This window comes from Bison bison, unplaced genomic scaffold (assembly GCF_000754665.1).
Source record: "Bison bison bison isolate TAMUID 2011002044 unplaced genomic scaffold, Bison_UMD1.0 scf7180017864041, whole genome shotgun sequence".
Taxonomy (NCBI): Eukaryota; Metazoa; Chordata; class Mammalia; order Artiodactyla; family Bovidae; genus Bison; species Bison bison.
The window spans coordinates 1,044,593-1,060,777 of record NW_011494613.1 but is presented as its reverse complement, the minus strand read 5'-3'; the positions used below and the strand labels follow the sequence as shown (position 1 = coordinate 1,060,777).

Sequence of the window (16,185 nt, the reverse complement as noted above, 5' to 3'; positions counted from 1 at the left end):
CCCCGCCCAGCTGCGGACCGAGCCAGAGGTCAGGAAGTGGGACTCACCGGCAGGGCCCGCCTAGCGCCGCGCCCCGCCACGCCTCGGCGGGAGGGGCGGGGCAGGGAGGCCTTGGGTGGGGCTTGTGTGGGGCCGGGCTACTGGCGCCCCGCCCATCCAGCTCGGCACCCGGGGCTTTGCCAGAAACGGCCTAGACTGCACAACTGCGGGGCGGGGCGTTATGCTGCAGCGTTTCCGGCCCGGCCCAGGTCCGGAGCTCGCCGCCTGGCACCACCAGTGACGTCATGTCTCGTACCTGTACCGGGAACCTGACTTTGGGATCTTCACGCAGCCGCTCACCAACTGCATCCCGGGCAGTCATTCCCAGACCTTGGTTTCAGTACTTCTGAAATATGAGCAGCTTCGTAGTGTGCTTCAAAGACTTGTGATGAGATGTGACTGCTGAAAATATATTTTTTTAATGAAAGGTTCATGCTACGTATTCCATTTCTTTTATGGATGGCGATCTAGCCAAGATACCTTGAAATAAGAGCCTCAAAGGCGAATTTTGTTTCCACCTATATGAAATACTTTATATGTAACTAAAAAAGTGAGACCTGAAGAAGAGCAAAGGGCAGTAACAAGCTTCTATTTTACAATAACAAATGTGAGGAATAATTTATTATCTGTTTAGGTGTGTATGTGTGTGTGTAAGAGGGAACATTTCAGACTTTTACAGTTTTTCCCAGTGTTCAACCAAATTAAAAAGTTATGATTGCAATCATTATTGCATTACTGTAGTTGGAGCATTTCCAGGTAAGTAGTCTTTTATTGTAGTTTTTTAGTATGAGAATTTTCATGCAATTTTTACCAGTTGTAGAGGTCAAAAATAAAATACACTATTTTGGTCATGAAGAGGAGTTTCATTTGATACTTTGAATTTGATTTTCAAGCCAGTCAAATTTCATAAATACTCCCCAAAGTTATGGCCTACAATATCTTCTGTGTCTGCAGGCTCAACACGGCTACAATCTTAGTTATTCCTTTCTCTCCTATGCAAAATTCTTTTTCTGCTTAATATTCTTGTATACTTTCTATCCTGAATATAACTATGATGACCTAAAAACCAAATTGAAAACCTTAAAAACAGAAGTTGATTATTTGACAACCATCTATATTTTTTAAATTAGATGGAAATTCATCGTCTATTGTTGCTAAGGTACACAAGTGCTGTCTAGTGGCAATAGGAAGGAGTTGAGACAATCCAAAACAGCAAAAACAAACTGCAATAAGTTGAAAAGAAAAATAAAGAACCAATTGTTAAAGGCTCCATGGATTGGCTGTCAAAAACAAGCCAGTTGTTCTACGTTACATGTATTCAAAAATCCCTTTCCTGTTAACTGGCAAGAAGGGTAATCAACAGCTTATATCGTTAAAAAAAATTAGCGGAATGTTTTTAATTGCATGATTTTATTTTGCAAATTGGCAATTAAACATCAAATCATAATTTTCACTGCCACAAAACTTATTTTCATGGTTTACAAGTACATTTCTTAGTTTACTGAAAATTCAAAATGCAAGTCACATTCCAAGAAGAACTAGAATAGTTACTTTTTAACACAAATATGCAATTGAAGAGCAGTCTTTTGCAAAAGAACAACTTATAGCAAGAGAAAAGCACAGCGATTCTAATGGTTTTATTTGGGGCATTGACATTTTTGTCCTTATCTCCAGACTGTCACAGGTCAACTAAAAGTAGACAACAAAACAACATGCCAAATCTTTCTTTCACTTTGTAATATAAGTTGTATTGTATACCTGTGACAAAAAGATAAATTTGGGTATTACTATAATTTACTTGAAAATGTAACTGTTACTTAAATTTAGTTATCTAATGATGCATGTAGAGCTAAAAAGGTAAATGTAGTTATGCCTATTTCTATGAAAGGCTGGGAAAACAAAAACTCAATAACCAGGAGTGTCCATCAGATAAAAAACAAGACATTTCATGGTTTTGGCATAGGTACATATATATTTTAGTAAAGAATATTTATTTCAAGGTATAGTTTCATAATCAATCATGCACAAGAAAAAATGTTTAAAAGGTGTTAAAGATGCACTTTTTCGATTTGAAGCAATGGCCACTCCTGATTTGGTGAATTTAGTGAATAATCTCTCTAAAACAATCCTACACAAATGCAAGACCACTAAAATCATGAATTTGCAGCTGCAGCATCTGACCACTGCCACTCAGCAGCCACCTCAACAGAAAGACCAAAATTCTCTCCAGGGTTCCTTTCAAGGCTAGGTCCCTGCCACTATCATAATCAGCCTGGCCACTGGAAGAATTACCCAAAGTTCAAAAGAAGGCCTTATTCACAGCCCAAAGCTACCCTCTTGGACCCTTTTCATGAACATTCTGGGAAATTTGAAATGCACCTCCCTTTTGTAAACAAACACTCATGAAGTCCTGAGAAAAGTTTGGGGTCTTTCCATTGGGAGAGCTGGACCTTCTTTTATAGGAGCTGAGGCTATTACCACTCTTGTGGACATAGAGACATACCACTCTTGTGTCTTGAACCCCACCAGCCTTCAGGCCCTCTTCCTTAGAGTGCCAGAATGGTCCAAATGGTGTGAGTTCCAAACACGGTTGTGAAGGTAAGTCAGTTAACCCCCTTGCCTTCTGAGATAGGTTCTTTTCAGGGAACTCATTAGTTACTTCTGTCCCTGTACATTTTTGGGGGCCAAGACCTCCTGGGAAAATTACACACTTACATTTCCTTTTCCCTAAAAGGAGAAATACACTTTTATTTTGACTCCTCAGGGTCTACCTCCAACTCTTGTCCTGATATTGAGATTCCCCATCACAAGGATTTGTTAGATTCTGTTCCTTCTACATTATGGTCTACCTCTTCAAACAACATTGAACACATTCATTCAGTTCAGTTCAGTCACTCAGTTGTGTCCAACTCTCTGCCACCTCATGGACTGCAGTACACCAGGCTTTCCTGTCCATCATGAACTCCCGGAGCTTACTCAAACTTATGTCCATCGAGTTGGCGATGCTATCGAACCATCTCATCCTTTGTCGTGACCTTCTGCTCCCACCTTCAATCATTCTCAGCATCAGGGTCTTTTCAGATGAGTCAGTTCTTCACATCAGGTGGCCAAAGTATTGGAGTTTCAGCTTCAACATCAGTCCTTCCAATGAATATTCAGTACTGATTTCCTTTAGGATTGACTGGTTGGATCTCCTTGCAGTTCAAGGGACTCTCAACAGTCTTCTCCAACACCACATTTCAAAAGCATCAATTCTTCGGCACTCAGCTTTCTTTATAGTCCACCTCTCACATCTGTACATGACTACTGGAAAAACTAAAGCTTTGACTAGACGGACCTTTGTTGGCAAAGTAATGTCTCTGCTTTTTAATATGCTATCTAGGATGGTCATAAGAAAAGGCAATGGCACCCCACTCCAGCACTCTTGCCTAGAGAATCCCATGGACAGAGGAGCCTGGTGGGCTGCAGCCCATGGAGTCGCTAAGAGTCAGACACGACTGAGAGACTTCACTTTCATTTTTCACTTTCATGCATTGGAGAAGGAAATGGCAACCCACTCCAGTGTTCTTGCCTGGAGAATCCCAGGGACGGGGGAGCCTAATGAGCTGCCGTCTATGGGGTTGCACAGAGTTGGACACGACTGAAGCAACTTAGCAGCAGCAGCAGCAGGATGGTCATAACTTTTCTTCCAAGGAGCAAACATCTTTTAATTTCATGGCTGCAGTCACCATCTGCAGTGATTTTGGAGCCCAAAAAAATAAAGTCTGTCACTGTTTCCATTGTTTCCCCATCTATTTCCCATGAAGTGATGGGACCAGATGCCATGATCTTGGTTTTCTGAATGTTGAGTTTTAAGCCAACTTTTTCACTCTCCCCTTTCACTTTCATCAAGAGGCTCTTAGTTCTTCTTTATTTTCTGCCATTAGGGTGGTGTCATCTGCATATCTGAGGTTATTGATTGGACTTCCCTGGTGGTTCAGACGGTTAAAGTGTCTGCTTACACAATTCAGGAGACCAGGGTTTGATCCCTGGGTTGGGAAGATCCCCTGGAGAAGGAAATGGCAACCCACTCCAGTACTCTTGCCTAGAAAATCCCATGGACGGAGGAGTCCATGGGGTCGCCAAGAGTCGGACACGACTAAGTTTATTGATTAGGTGCTATCAATTAAGATCCAGGTAGATTCTAATAAACCTTTGCCTCACCTCAGACAATACTCTCTCAGGCCTGAGGCCCTAGAAAGAATTCATCTGACTGTCAAGGCACACTTCCAGAAGAGACTCATCATCCCATGCTTTGGTCCCTGTAGCCCACCAGTCCTTCCCACAGGCAAGTCTCATTCCTGAGGTTGGTATTTCGTTCAGGATCTCTAAGCCATAAACAGTATAGTTATACCACATCACCCCATAGCCCCCAACCTCACAGCAACCTCAATTTAATCCCTCTGAGCACACTGCTGCTGCTGCTAAGTCGCTTCAGTCGTGTCTGACTCTGTGCGACCCCATAGACGGCAGCCCACCAGGCTTCCCCATCCCTGGGATTCTCCAGGCAAGAACACTGGAGTGGGTTGCCATTTCCTTCTCCAATGCATGAAAGGGAAAAGTGAAAGTGAAGTTGCTCAGTCGTGTCCGACTCTAGTGACCCCATGGACTGCAGCCTACCAGGCTCCTCCATCCATGGGATTTTCCAGGCAAAAGTACTGGAGTGGGGTGCCATTGCCTTCTCCGTCTGAGCACACAGTTCTTTACAGTTAAAGATTTATGTAGTGCTTTCTTCAGCCTGCCTGTCCATCCAGATAGCCAGTACTTGTTTGTCTTTACTTGGGAAGGACATCAATATACTTGGATCATTATGCCTCAGGGCTACACAGAAAACCCTACTTACTTTTCACAGATACTGAGAGGAGACTTGGCCAGTGTGAATTTTGCCCACAGCTCTACTTTTCTTCGATATGTTGATGACTTTGTTATGCTCTCCTTCTAAGGAAGCATGCCTCAAGGAGAGCCTATTCCTTCTAACTCAGCTAGCACACAAAGGCAGAAGTCTCAAGGAGAAAGTTCCAGTTTGTTCAAACCCAGGTAAGATACTTGAGTCATGCGTCAAGGGCACATCTGTTTCCCACTTCTTCCCACCAAGTGCCATTTGAGTTGCTTTTTTGGACTAACAGGCTATTGCAGAGTTGGGTTCCTAATTTCTTCTTGTATGCACAAAACCTTTTTCCCTGCTAAAAGGCAGAGGCCCAATCCTCTTGTTTGGAATAATGAGGCTAAATCAGCTTTTCAAACTTTAAATGTTCAGTTGGCCACAGTCCCTGCTGTAGGGGACCCTAACTATTTTCTTCCCTTTCTTCTATTTGTTCATGAAGTTATTAATAACAGGAAACACGCTTGGAGAGCTCATTCAGTCCCATGGGGGGAAACAGAGACTATTGGCTTTTAGGGCCAACAGTTGAAGCCTGTAGGTCAAGATCTTTCACCTTGCCTCCAAGCAATAGCAGCCACCACTGCCCTTCTGCAGGTTCTAGAATAGACAGTTTTGAGGTCTCCCTTATGGATTTTTGTCCCTTAACTGGTTGAGGCACTCCACACACTCTTATCTGCTCACTGACTGACATTCTATGACATCTTGCTTTTCTCTCCAAATGTCTTTTTGTGTTATGGTAATGCCCTAAATCCTGCTACCCTCTTAACATCAGCAACAGATAAGACCTCACATGGTTGCATAACCACAGTTGGTATTTTGACTAGTCTGCATCCAGATTGCAAGAAACGCCTTTAGACAAGCTTGACATCTTCTGCTGTATCTATGAAGTAGTGCTGGACAACTGAAATCTGGATATGCTGTCACTATTCCCGTCACTATAATAGAATCCAATGCTCTGCCCTAGTTTCTTCAGCCCAACAAGTTGAACCATACACACTAACTTGCACCTGCACACTTTAGCCTCTGGCAAATGTGCTAACATTTACACTGATAGCAGTTGTGTTTTTGAAGGATCTCATGACTTTGAAATGCTTTGGAAACAGAGAGGGGGAAGTGAAATTGAAATTGAAAATGGCCCCTTTGTTAAGGCTTTGCTGGATGCCATCTTGCTGCAGGACAGTTGGCAATGGTAAGTTGCCAGGCCTTCCAAAGACAGCACTGAAGGAAAGAGAAACTGACTGGCTGACAGAGTTGCTAAGGCCGCAGCATTACAAGACTCAGGCTTCATAAAGAAACTTCTGTTGGTCACTGTTCACACCAAGTTAACTGTGTACTACTTGGAAGGACACCCAAGATTTAAAGGATATTATCAGAAACGGGAAAGCGCATGCTACAGTAAGGAAAGAATAGTGATGGGCTTCTGAAGGGTACACGTTTGACCAACATCCTTGGCTTTGGTATGGGCCAGACAACCATCCTGCTCTTTCTACAGTCGCTCAAGAAACCATTTTAAAGTTAATACAGGCAATAACTCGTTAAAGAATTTATAAAATGATAGCCTGAGGGAAACAATACTTTTAGAGACCTCCCATAGTAGCAGCTCAAATATGTCAACGGTATCAGATCTGTCTGAGGTATAACCCACCAAAACCTATTCATATTCTCAAGGCCACTTTCCTTTACCTGCTGGTTCCTCTACTATCCAGCAACTGAATTTCAGCCAGCTGCCTCCCTCTCAAGGATCCAAACATGTTCTTGTGATGGTTTGTATGTATTGTCATTGAATGGAAGCCTTCCCTTGCAGACAGGCAGCCAGCCTTGCAGTGGCCAAAACATTATTGGAAGAAATTATTCTCACGTGGGGACTTCTCTTGGAATTACATGATAAAAGTACCATTGCACTAGACAAATTCCAAATGTTGTTTGTGAAGTCTAGCCTACAACATTTCTGCTGTACCCATCAGCCTCAATCCTCTGGTCAAATGGAAAGAACTAATGTGTGTGCGTGTGTGCTTGGTTGCTCTGTCATGTCCAACTCTTTGTGACCCCGTGGACTGTAGCCTGCCAGGCCCCTGTCCATGGAATTTTCCAGGCAAAAATACTGGAGTGGGTTGCCATTTCCTCCCCCAGGGGATCTTCCTGACCCAGGGATCAAACTCCCATGTCTTGTGTCTTTTGCCTAGGCAGGCAGAGTCGTTACCACTGTGTGCCACCAGGAAGCCAAAAGAACTAACAGCATAATAAAAACATGGAATATTACTCAGCCATAAAAAGGAGCACATTTGAGTCACTTCTAATGAGGTGGATAAACATAGAGCCTATTATACGGAGTAAAGTAAGTCAGAAAGAGAAAAATACCACATAAAAGCATATATTTGGAATCTAGAAAGATGGTCCTGATGAACCTATGTGCAGAGTAGCAATGGAGATGCAGCCATAGAGAAAAAGACTTATGGATACAGTTAGGGAAGGAAAGGGAGGGATAAACTGAAATAGTAACATTGAAACATATACTTTACCATATGTAAAATGGATAACCAAAGGAAATTTGCTACATGACACAGGGAGGTCAAACCCAGTGCTCTCTGACAATCTAGAGAGGTGGGGTGGGAGGTGGGAGGCAGGTTCAAGAGGGAGGGGACATATGTATACCTTTGATTCATGCTGATACATGGCAAAAACTAACACAATATTGTAAAGCAATTATCCAATTAAAAATATAAAAAACCACAATTGGCAAAACTCTCAGTGTCTTTCAGTCTCCTTGGCCCAATTTACTACTCATGGTTTTATTAAACTTAAGATCTACACCCTTTGGAAGACACAAATTGTCACCATTTGACATAATTACTTGATGACTCACAATTCTTGACTCAGAGTTATACAAGCCCCTTCTAGTCAAGGGATATCTTTTACATTATTGCCAAAATCTCATTAAGACTCTAAAGAAAAATGAGCAGCTGGTTGAGAAACCTTTACATAGGAAACCACTCCCGGGAGATGAAGAACTCGCATACCACAATTTACAACCAGGGGACTATGTTTATTGGAAAAGACAACTTTTAAAGGACTCTGCAGCCTAGGTGGCAGGAACTCGATCAGGTCTCTTTACTGGCACAAAAGTGCTTTGTGCCAGTAAACCTAAAGGCACTGACTCTTAGATTCATGTTTCTCATTTGAAAAAGGCTTCCCTACCTGAATGGGCTTCTGAAATAGTTGGAGACTTAAAGCTGAAACTGACCGAGTGAAGCAAATGACACCTGACGTAGACAACTCTCCCAAGATTCAGGTTAGGCCAGTATATTCCATGATCACTATTAATGAAGTCTTTGTTTTTCTTTGTTCTAATTGCTATCACAAAGTTGCTTTATCTCCTTTAATATGTAATAACTGATAACAGCAACTTGCAGCTCTTCTCCTTATAGACACATTATCTGGGAGTGAAAATCTTCATGCTTGGGTGCATGCTTGGAATTAAAGTTTAAAGGAAGTGACCCAGGTCCTTTGGTCCCTTAAATTCGACTACGAAGGACTGGAGAATTGAACTTTTGGGACTCCTCCTTGTAGCTTCAGGTTTATTAATACTCTTTACCTTACTACATACAGTGAGCATCCTCCATTGGTAGTAATTCTACGAAAACCATATATCTTGTCAGAACTCTCCTGGAAAGAAGCCTCTAGCTCCAATTTTTGGCCATTCAACTAATCTATTCAGCTTAGTATTCTTTATTTAACCAAGGCCATGAGCCACCATTTCTTCTCTTTATATTAAAATGACTGATTTTACTTGGATAGTTTTTTTACTTCTGTTATTATTCTTTCTTAAAACCCATCCAGAACCTTTATGCCTGGAAGAATAATGCCCTAGTCTGCATTTTCCAGTCTAGCCCCCGAAGGAAATCCAACAGATTGTTGACTATACTATGGGAACCCCAAACTCATTCATCAAACAATGGGATTCCCCTGCCTTAGCTATTTCCAATCTTATTAATATCCCTCCATCATATCCTGTATAGAATGAACTATTTTCCCAGTATACCATGTTTGCCTACTTGAATTCACAGCTCCTTTTCCCTGTTTGGTCAACAGAATCAGACAAAAACCTCAATTAGTTCTTAGAACATTTGTTTCAATAAAACCGAGAAACACTGGCTCTCATCTTTACCTTGCTGTGCAACAGAATATATCCTCATGATGATCCCCATGTTCCTACAAGGAAGGCTTCTAAGTTCAGTTCAGTTTAGTTGCTCAGTCGTGTCCGACTCTTTGCGACCCCATGAATTGCAGCACGCCAGGCCTCCCTGTCCATCACCAACTCCCGGAGTTCACTCAAACTCATGTCCATCGAGTCGGTGATGCCATCCAGCCATCTCATCCTCTGTCGTCCCCTTTTCCTCCTGCCCCCAATCCCTCCCAGCATCAGAGACTTTTCCAATGAGTCAACTCTTCGCATGAGGTGGCCAAAGTACTGGAGTTTCAGCTTCAACATCATTCCTTCCAAAGAAATTCCAGGGCTGATCTCCTTTAGGATGGACTGGTTGAATCTCCTTGCAGTCCAAGGGACCCTCAAGAGTCTTCTCCAACACCACAGTTCAAAAGCATCAATTCTTCAGCACTCAGCTTTCTTCACAGTCCAACTCTCACATCCATACATGACCACAGGAAAAACCATAGCCTTGACTAGATGGACCTTTGTTGGCAAAGTAATGTCTCTGCTTTTGAATATGCTTCTAAAAGCCTGCTCAAATATAACTGACCCATGATTTAATCTCACGTTGACTCCTTTCCCTGTGCCCCATCTGGCTGTGTCTCTATTTGTGGGTGGAAGATGTCCTGCCTCAACACCGCCCAACCCCAGGTTCTGAATGTGCCCCAGGGCTTTTACTGGCCCCTTTGTGTTCAGTTCTCCAGAAATTAGCAGGTAGCACCCATGTTCTACTTCCCACCTCTGCTGAGATATCTCTTTTATGGGATTTCAGAACTATCTAAGAATTCTATTCCCCAAGTTGAGAATTGGAACCCTTGAGAATATGGTTTGAAATTTCTCTACCAAAGCAGCATAGCTAATGCCATAGTTAATAGCATTAAGTGACCAAAAAAATTTTCTTTTTTTTTTTTTACTTTTATTTGCATTTATTTTTTGCAGCATTTATTCCCGGGCTATAAGTTTTTGTTTCTTCAGTTTCTTCTGGGATATCTTTTTCTTCTGTGCAACCTCCTCTTCTGGTTTAGGAACAATCTGTTCTTTTTCAGTAAGGATCATCTCAATGTGGGAGGGAGAGCTCACGTAGTGGTTGATCCGACCGTGAGCTCTGTAAGTCCTGCGCCGCATCTTGGGGGCTTTGTTCACTTGGATGTGCTCAATGACCAGACAATCTATATCTAAGCCGTTAAGTTCAGCATGACTGCACTTTTGAGCATGTGTAGTAAAAATTCAGCACTCTTTCTGGGCCACCGACCCTGCGTCCAGCCCGTTTGGCCTGTGCACACCTACCAACTCCACCATTGTAACGACGGAGTGGCACACATTTGCTTCTTTAAAGTGACATCCTTCAGGTACTTGGTGGCTTTTCGGATATGCATACCCTTTATGGCCTGGGCAGTTTCACGAGTGTTCTTAAAGTGAACACGAAGATTTGAACCTCTTGATTTGCATGATTTTGTGGGGTTTTCTGGGTCAAGTGAATAGCGCACCATTTTTAGGGGTCACCTCAGGCCGCTTACCGGAAAAGCCAAAAAAATTTTCTAAACTCACTCACATGTTATATTAGATAACTGATTTGCCTTGGACTGCCTTCTGGCAGAACATGGAAATATCCATGCTATCTTAAACACCACCTGCTATACTTGGATAAGTATTTTTGGTATCAGTTCAGTTCAGTCACTCAGTTGTCTCCGACTAGAAACTCAAATTGAAGTCCTACAAAAGAAACTCACTTGGCTTCATTCTGATTCCCTTAACATTCCCCTAATGTTTGATCTGTTCAGCTGATCACCCTTAAATATTGGACTTGGCTCAGAACTGTTCCGGAAACTGGGATATTACTCTTAGTAACTTAGCTTCTGTATATTGGTAAAGCACTTGCTTAAATTGTTTACATCTATACCTAATCATTCTTCTGCTTGGTTAAGGATTGCACAGATCACTGTATTTGAGGCAGCACAGTATCACAATGCTGCCAATGATTTTCCTGATCCATTTATTGCCTCTTACACCCAACCCCTGCTTTGAGGGATATGATAATCCTGAGCAGGCAACCAAGCCACTCCAGTTTTGTGGGACTAGATGTTGCTCCCATGATGTTTTCTCCAGGAAGAATCATAGGCAAAAGGGGGGAATGTAAAAGGTACAGCAGCATAAATGACTGATACTGAGGACATCCAGGTTTGCTGCCCATGCTGAACTTTTGCTGACTTCTCTATAAATTTGTTGATATTAGCTCAGTGTCAAAAGGAAAAAATCCTGAGAACAGTACTTTTTCTAGACTAAGAAAACCATACCTTTCCCTAGTAACAGATGAGATGAACTTGATAATCCAATTGTATATAAAATACAAATTTACCCTCCAATCCAAATTCTTGGGAAACAAGAAAGAAACTTGAAAAAAAAAAAAAAAAGACACATCAACTTATGGGCTTCACACTCCCTGTATTTCCTGTCAAATGGAATGTCAAGAAACAGGTGGGTATTTCTTACACCACTTCTGCCAGAAATAAAATGTTGAACCCCTTAATTGATTCCCAAAGTCAGAAATTATGGGTCCATGAATATACCTAACTCTTAGCCTATTTTGGGTTACCTCTTTATTTTCTTACATTCTATTTTAAAATCATAAAAAGCAACAAAGCACGATTCCTAAATTATGCAGCTATGCAGGTATTGCATCTCCTCATGACATAGACATAGGACTTTTCCCTGGAAGGTCACAAAACTTTTTCATGTGTTTCTTAAGAAAAATAAATCACAATCACCAGATATTACTCACTTCTGCTTCCGATGAGAAGCAAGTCTTTATGTCAGAGGACGCTCAGGCCTCACATAGGGGTTTTCTTAGTGTCAGACTCATCTACATTATCCCTCCTACAAACAGGTGCTGATGTGCAATTTGATTGTTTTTCCATTTATGATCCAACTGGTACCAAAAAATGCATGTTTTAAGGCTAATGAGAGAACACTTTAGGCCAAATGAAGCTAAAAGATATAAATGCACTTCAAATAATGATTCTGAATGAAGAGAAAAGTAACAAGAGTTGCAAGCAGAAGCACAGGCCTGCCAAATTAAAGAGCCTGTGTGTACCATATTAATATTACTGAAGGAAACATTCCATTAGCTTACAATTAATATTACCAAAGGAAATGTACCACTAGCTTACAACTTGTATTTTCAAAGTATCCAAAAATTACCTTGTATGCAGTATGCCCATATTACAAACAAGAGGTCAGTAGAGAAGGGACTAGAGTCTTGGGTTAGCAATTACTCAACAATGAACACAAATAAATTGTTATCTGCCCCTAATGACAAAGTGTGGGGAAAAAGTCATAGCAAAATTTCATATCACATCAATAACAAGACATAGACTATACAGGTGATCTAGAAGTAAAATTTAAATTAATACCCCAAAATTTGAGATACAGATTCATCATTCTTATAACTTGTGGTTCAGAAGCAAAGGAGGTATTAGGTTCAACCATAATGCAATAGCTTAATGTTCAGAACATAGTAGCTGGAGTTTAGAGCAGAGTTTTGAAGATGACTCCGTTCCTAATCCAGTGAATGCCAGGAATGAACAGAAGAGATAAGAGCTGTGGTGATGGTTTTCTAGTTTTAAATATGATAACTTACTTGGCTTTATTAATAATTATTGCCAGGTTTTAAGAAGACCAAAACTTACTTACATTTCGTTGTTATTTAGCCATGGTTCTCACTGACACAGTTTTTATTAGAGCTCATTCAAATTCTGTGGTTGTTATTTTACTATAATAAAACACTTGCTTTTACTGCATACAATCAGTAAGCTGAAATTTCTTCACATTTAAACACTGTGTTCCACTTTTTACTCAAAATATTTGTTTTTATGTACTAGAGCTACTTAACCTCTACATTCACTGATAATAGGTATTAATATATTCATTTTACCAGTATTAATATGAGACTTTAGTTCTAGTAAATTTTCTGGCTTTGTTGCCTTGTCTATATCAGTATTTCTGATAATAATACATTTCTTTTTAGACATGTGCACTATACTTCTATTCAAGGTTAGTATATTATTGCATATCAGAATTTAGGACTTCTCACATTTTGATATACTATATTTATTTCAACAATATAATGGTTTATGTAACGCACTTTAAAAAATCACTTTTACTATATGATGAAAAGTAATTTTTTCCCCAAAAAATGCCTCCATAAAGTTTCAATGCATTGTGTATGTATACCTTATATCCTACATGCCAACAAATATGATACTTTCAGAACACTGACATCCATTAAATTATTAATTTGCCTTTTCTTGGTATTATAATTTTTTTGATTACATTGTTTTCGTTATGAAATTACATAAGCACTGTAAGTAAAATAAATTATATCTAATTTTACATTTGTACATATTTACATAACATTATAATCAAATCCAGGAAGAATCCAATGTTGTATGATATTAGATCTAGCTAGTGCTCTAAGTTGGTAATAGAAAATATATCAAAAAGCTAAGGAACTAATTTTAACAATAGTGAAAAATAAAAGGAAATTTGTTCAGATTATTAAAGGATTTTAGTATACTCATGCTTTCAAAAAATCAGTACTTTGATAAAAACTGAGAACTGAGGATAATTTTTGTAACAAAAAAGATGCCAGGTTGAGGCACTAATGGAGTCAGAGTATCTCCAATTTCCTCGTTCTATAGATGAGGAAAGAGAAACAAAAGCTGAATGACACATTTTGGACTTTTACTGGCCTTTGCCACTGTTATTTCTGCTTCTGAAAAAGATAATTTGCATCAGACACAAAAAATGCTAAAAACAATGCCCCAATCCATAAAGTCTGGCCAAGTATCTATCTCATTTTTTTTTTTTTTGGTCAAAATGGAAACGTGGTCCCTGAGGACAGAAACCACAATAATGCATGCCCAGAAAAGGTGGCATGCATCAAAGACTAATTTGGAGAACAGTATTTTCTATAATGTCTAATTTCTGTAGCTGGACCTTGTGATGACATTTCTGCAAAAGAAAACATACATAATTCTTACAGTTTATACAAATATTCCATAGGGATATTAAAGTTTTTATCTGGTGAAAATGATTTAGTGGGATACAAAATCTTTACCCAAGTAAATAAGAAAATCAGTTGCATTCTCTATGTATTTTCTGAAGACACTGTGGCTCTTAAGATCTTTTTAAAACACTCGAGACATAAAAAATTAATACTACAAAAACTAGCTATTTCTTTCACTCTCTTCTGTGCTGAAGATCAGTTTGCGCAGGTATGCTCAGTCACTTCAGTCATGTCTGACTCTCTGCGACCCCATGGACCATGGCCCGACAGGCTCCTCCATCCATGGGATTCTCCAGGCAAGAACACTGGAGTGGGTTGCCATTTCTTTCTCCAGCAATAAAGTATGAAGTGAGTGAAGGGAGTGAAGTGAAGTCATTCAGTCGTTGTCTGACTCTTTGAGACCCCATGGACTGTAACCTACCAGGCTCCTCCATCCATGGGATTTTCCAGGCAAGAGAACTGGAGTGGGTTGCCATTTCCTTCTCCAGAAGATCAGTTGATCCTAGTTCAAAATACATCGTTATAACAGTGTATCTATTATCTTCACGGTGTGAATAATGAATAGGTATAAGAATTATGGTAGTGTTTTAAATTAATTACATAACTTACTTAAAAGCCATTGTTCTAAATGAACTGTACAGCAATCCAAAGTAACCAACAACCAAGTCAATCTTGTTATGGTCTCATTATTTTTAATATATAATAATGACATCCTAATATCTGCAATTATATTCCCATTAGGAGATCTATACATCAGCTATTATCACCAAAGTATATCAATTTCTTCAAGCAGATTTTTGGTATGTAAGAAACATAACAAAATTGGCTTTGCAAGAAAATCAAATATTGCCATTAAGGCTTCAAAAATATGAGGTAAAAAAAATGAAAGTTATATACAAAACATTAAATTGTGAACTATAACCAAATTCACAATTTCAATTTAAATGTCAGAGTTAAGATTTTCTATGGCAAAATTATCTTCATTATTCCAAGTTAAACAAAAATTCCTAATACTAATGGTTAGGTTACTCTACCATGTGTCCCAATAAAGGTATACTTCTGGGAACAGTTTTAAATATTATTTTTGTCTGCCTTTTAACATGATACACTGATCATTTCAAACCATAAAGAAAGTTAACAACCCCTTAACTTATAATGACTTTGAAGTTTATTGTATAGCACTTTTATTGAGACATCATGTAACTACTGACCAGGACTGTTTACAAAGGTAATGGTTGGCCTTTGAGACAATTAAAAACTTTTAAGTACTAAAATTTTACATCATGATTTAACTTCAGAAGTGTTAGAATGGTTGAAACTAACAGAAAAGAAAATCTAAAGCAAAAATATAATTATTTCCACAACAACCATATATTCTTCCCATATGAAAGGGAGGAAGGGAAAAAGGAAGAAAAGAAAAAGAAAAGGAGGGGGAAAAAGACAAGAAGAGAAAGAAAGGGGGCAAGACAGGCAAGAAAAATATTTTTTTTTTTTCCCATTTGCAAAAAGGAGGGGAAATTCTGAGGTCTCAGCAAATAATGTAATCAACAGAGTCACTTTATATTAAGGCATCTTCTTTACATGTTATTGAATCCCATCATGCCTTTCATATTGCCAGCAGCACCCTGTTGAAATTGCCTCATCATTGACTGAAGTCCTGCCATACCACCTAGAGTGAGAGTGGAATAAAATCAGATAATTATTATACAGAACTTGAAACATCTGCTACTTTTGCCTAATAAGTAGTTAAACTTCTAAAAAATATACTGGGTTCTGACTGCAATTTGGTCACCAGCCGTGAAGTACATAAAAATTGGTATTATCACCAGTATCCTCATCTATAAAAGAGAATAAATAACTTACTTCATCTCATTATGAGGAATACAAACTACATGAAAAGATCTTAGAACAAACAGTACCTATCACACAGTAGGGAGTCAGTAAATTGAAACA

At 39.6% G+C, this 16,185-nt stretch overlaps 1 protein-coding gene and 1 pseudogene across 3 annotated transcripts in view; both read right to left on the bottom strand.

Annotated features, from left to right (window-relative positions):
- Nucleotides 1-10,109: 10,109 nt before the first annotated feature.
- On the bottom strand, nt 10,110-14,916 carry LOC104985231 (annotated as a pseudogene). Its single transcript, XR_824861.1, has one exon. The product of XR_824861.1 is annotated as a 60S ribosomal protein L17 pseudogene (transcript).
- Nucleotides 14,917-15,378: 462 nt separating this feature from the next.
- SRP54 (signal recognition particle 54kDa) overlaps nt 15,379-16,185 on the bottom strand; it is a 36,349-nt gene continuing 35,542 nt past the window's right edge. For both annotated transcript variants that reach the window (XM_010835288.1, XM_010835289.1), the window contains exon 16: nt 15,379-15,901. In XM_010835288.1, coding sequence (XP_010833590.1) covers nt 15,810-15,901 — 92 coding nt within the window. In that variant the 3' untranslated portion in view covers nt 15,379-15,809. The remainder of the gene's footprint in view (nt 15,902-16,185) is intronic.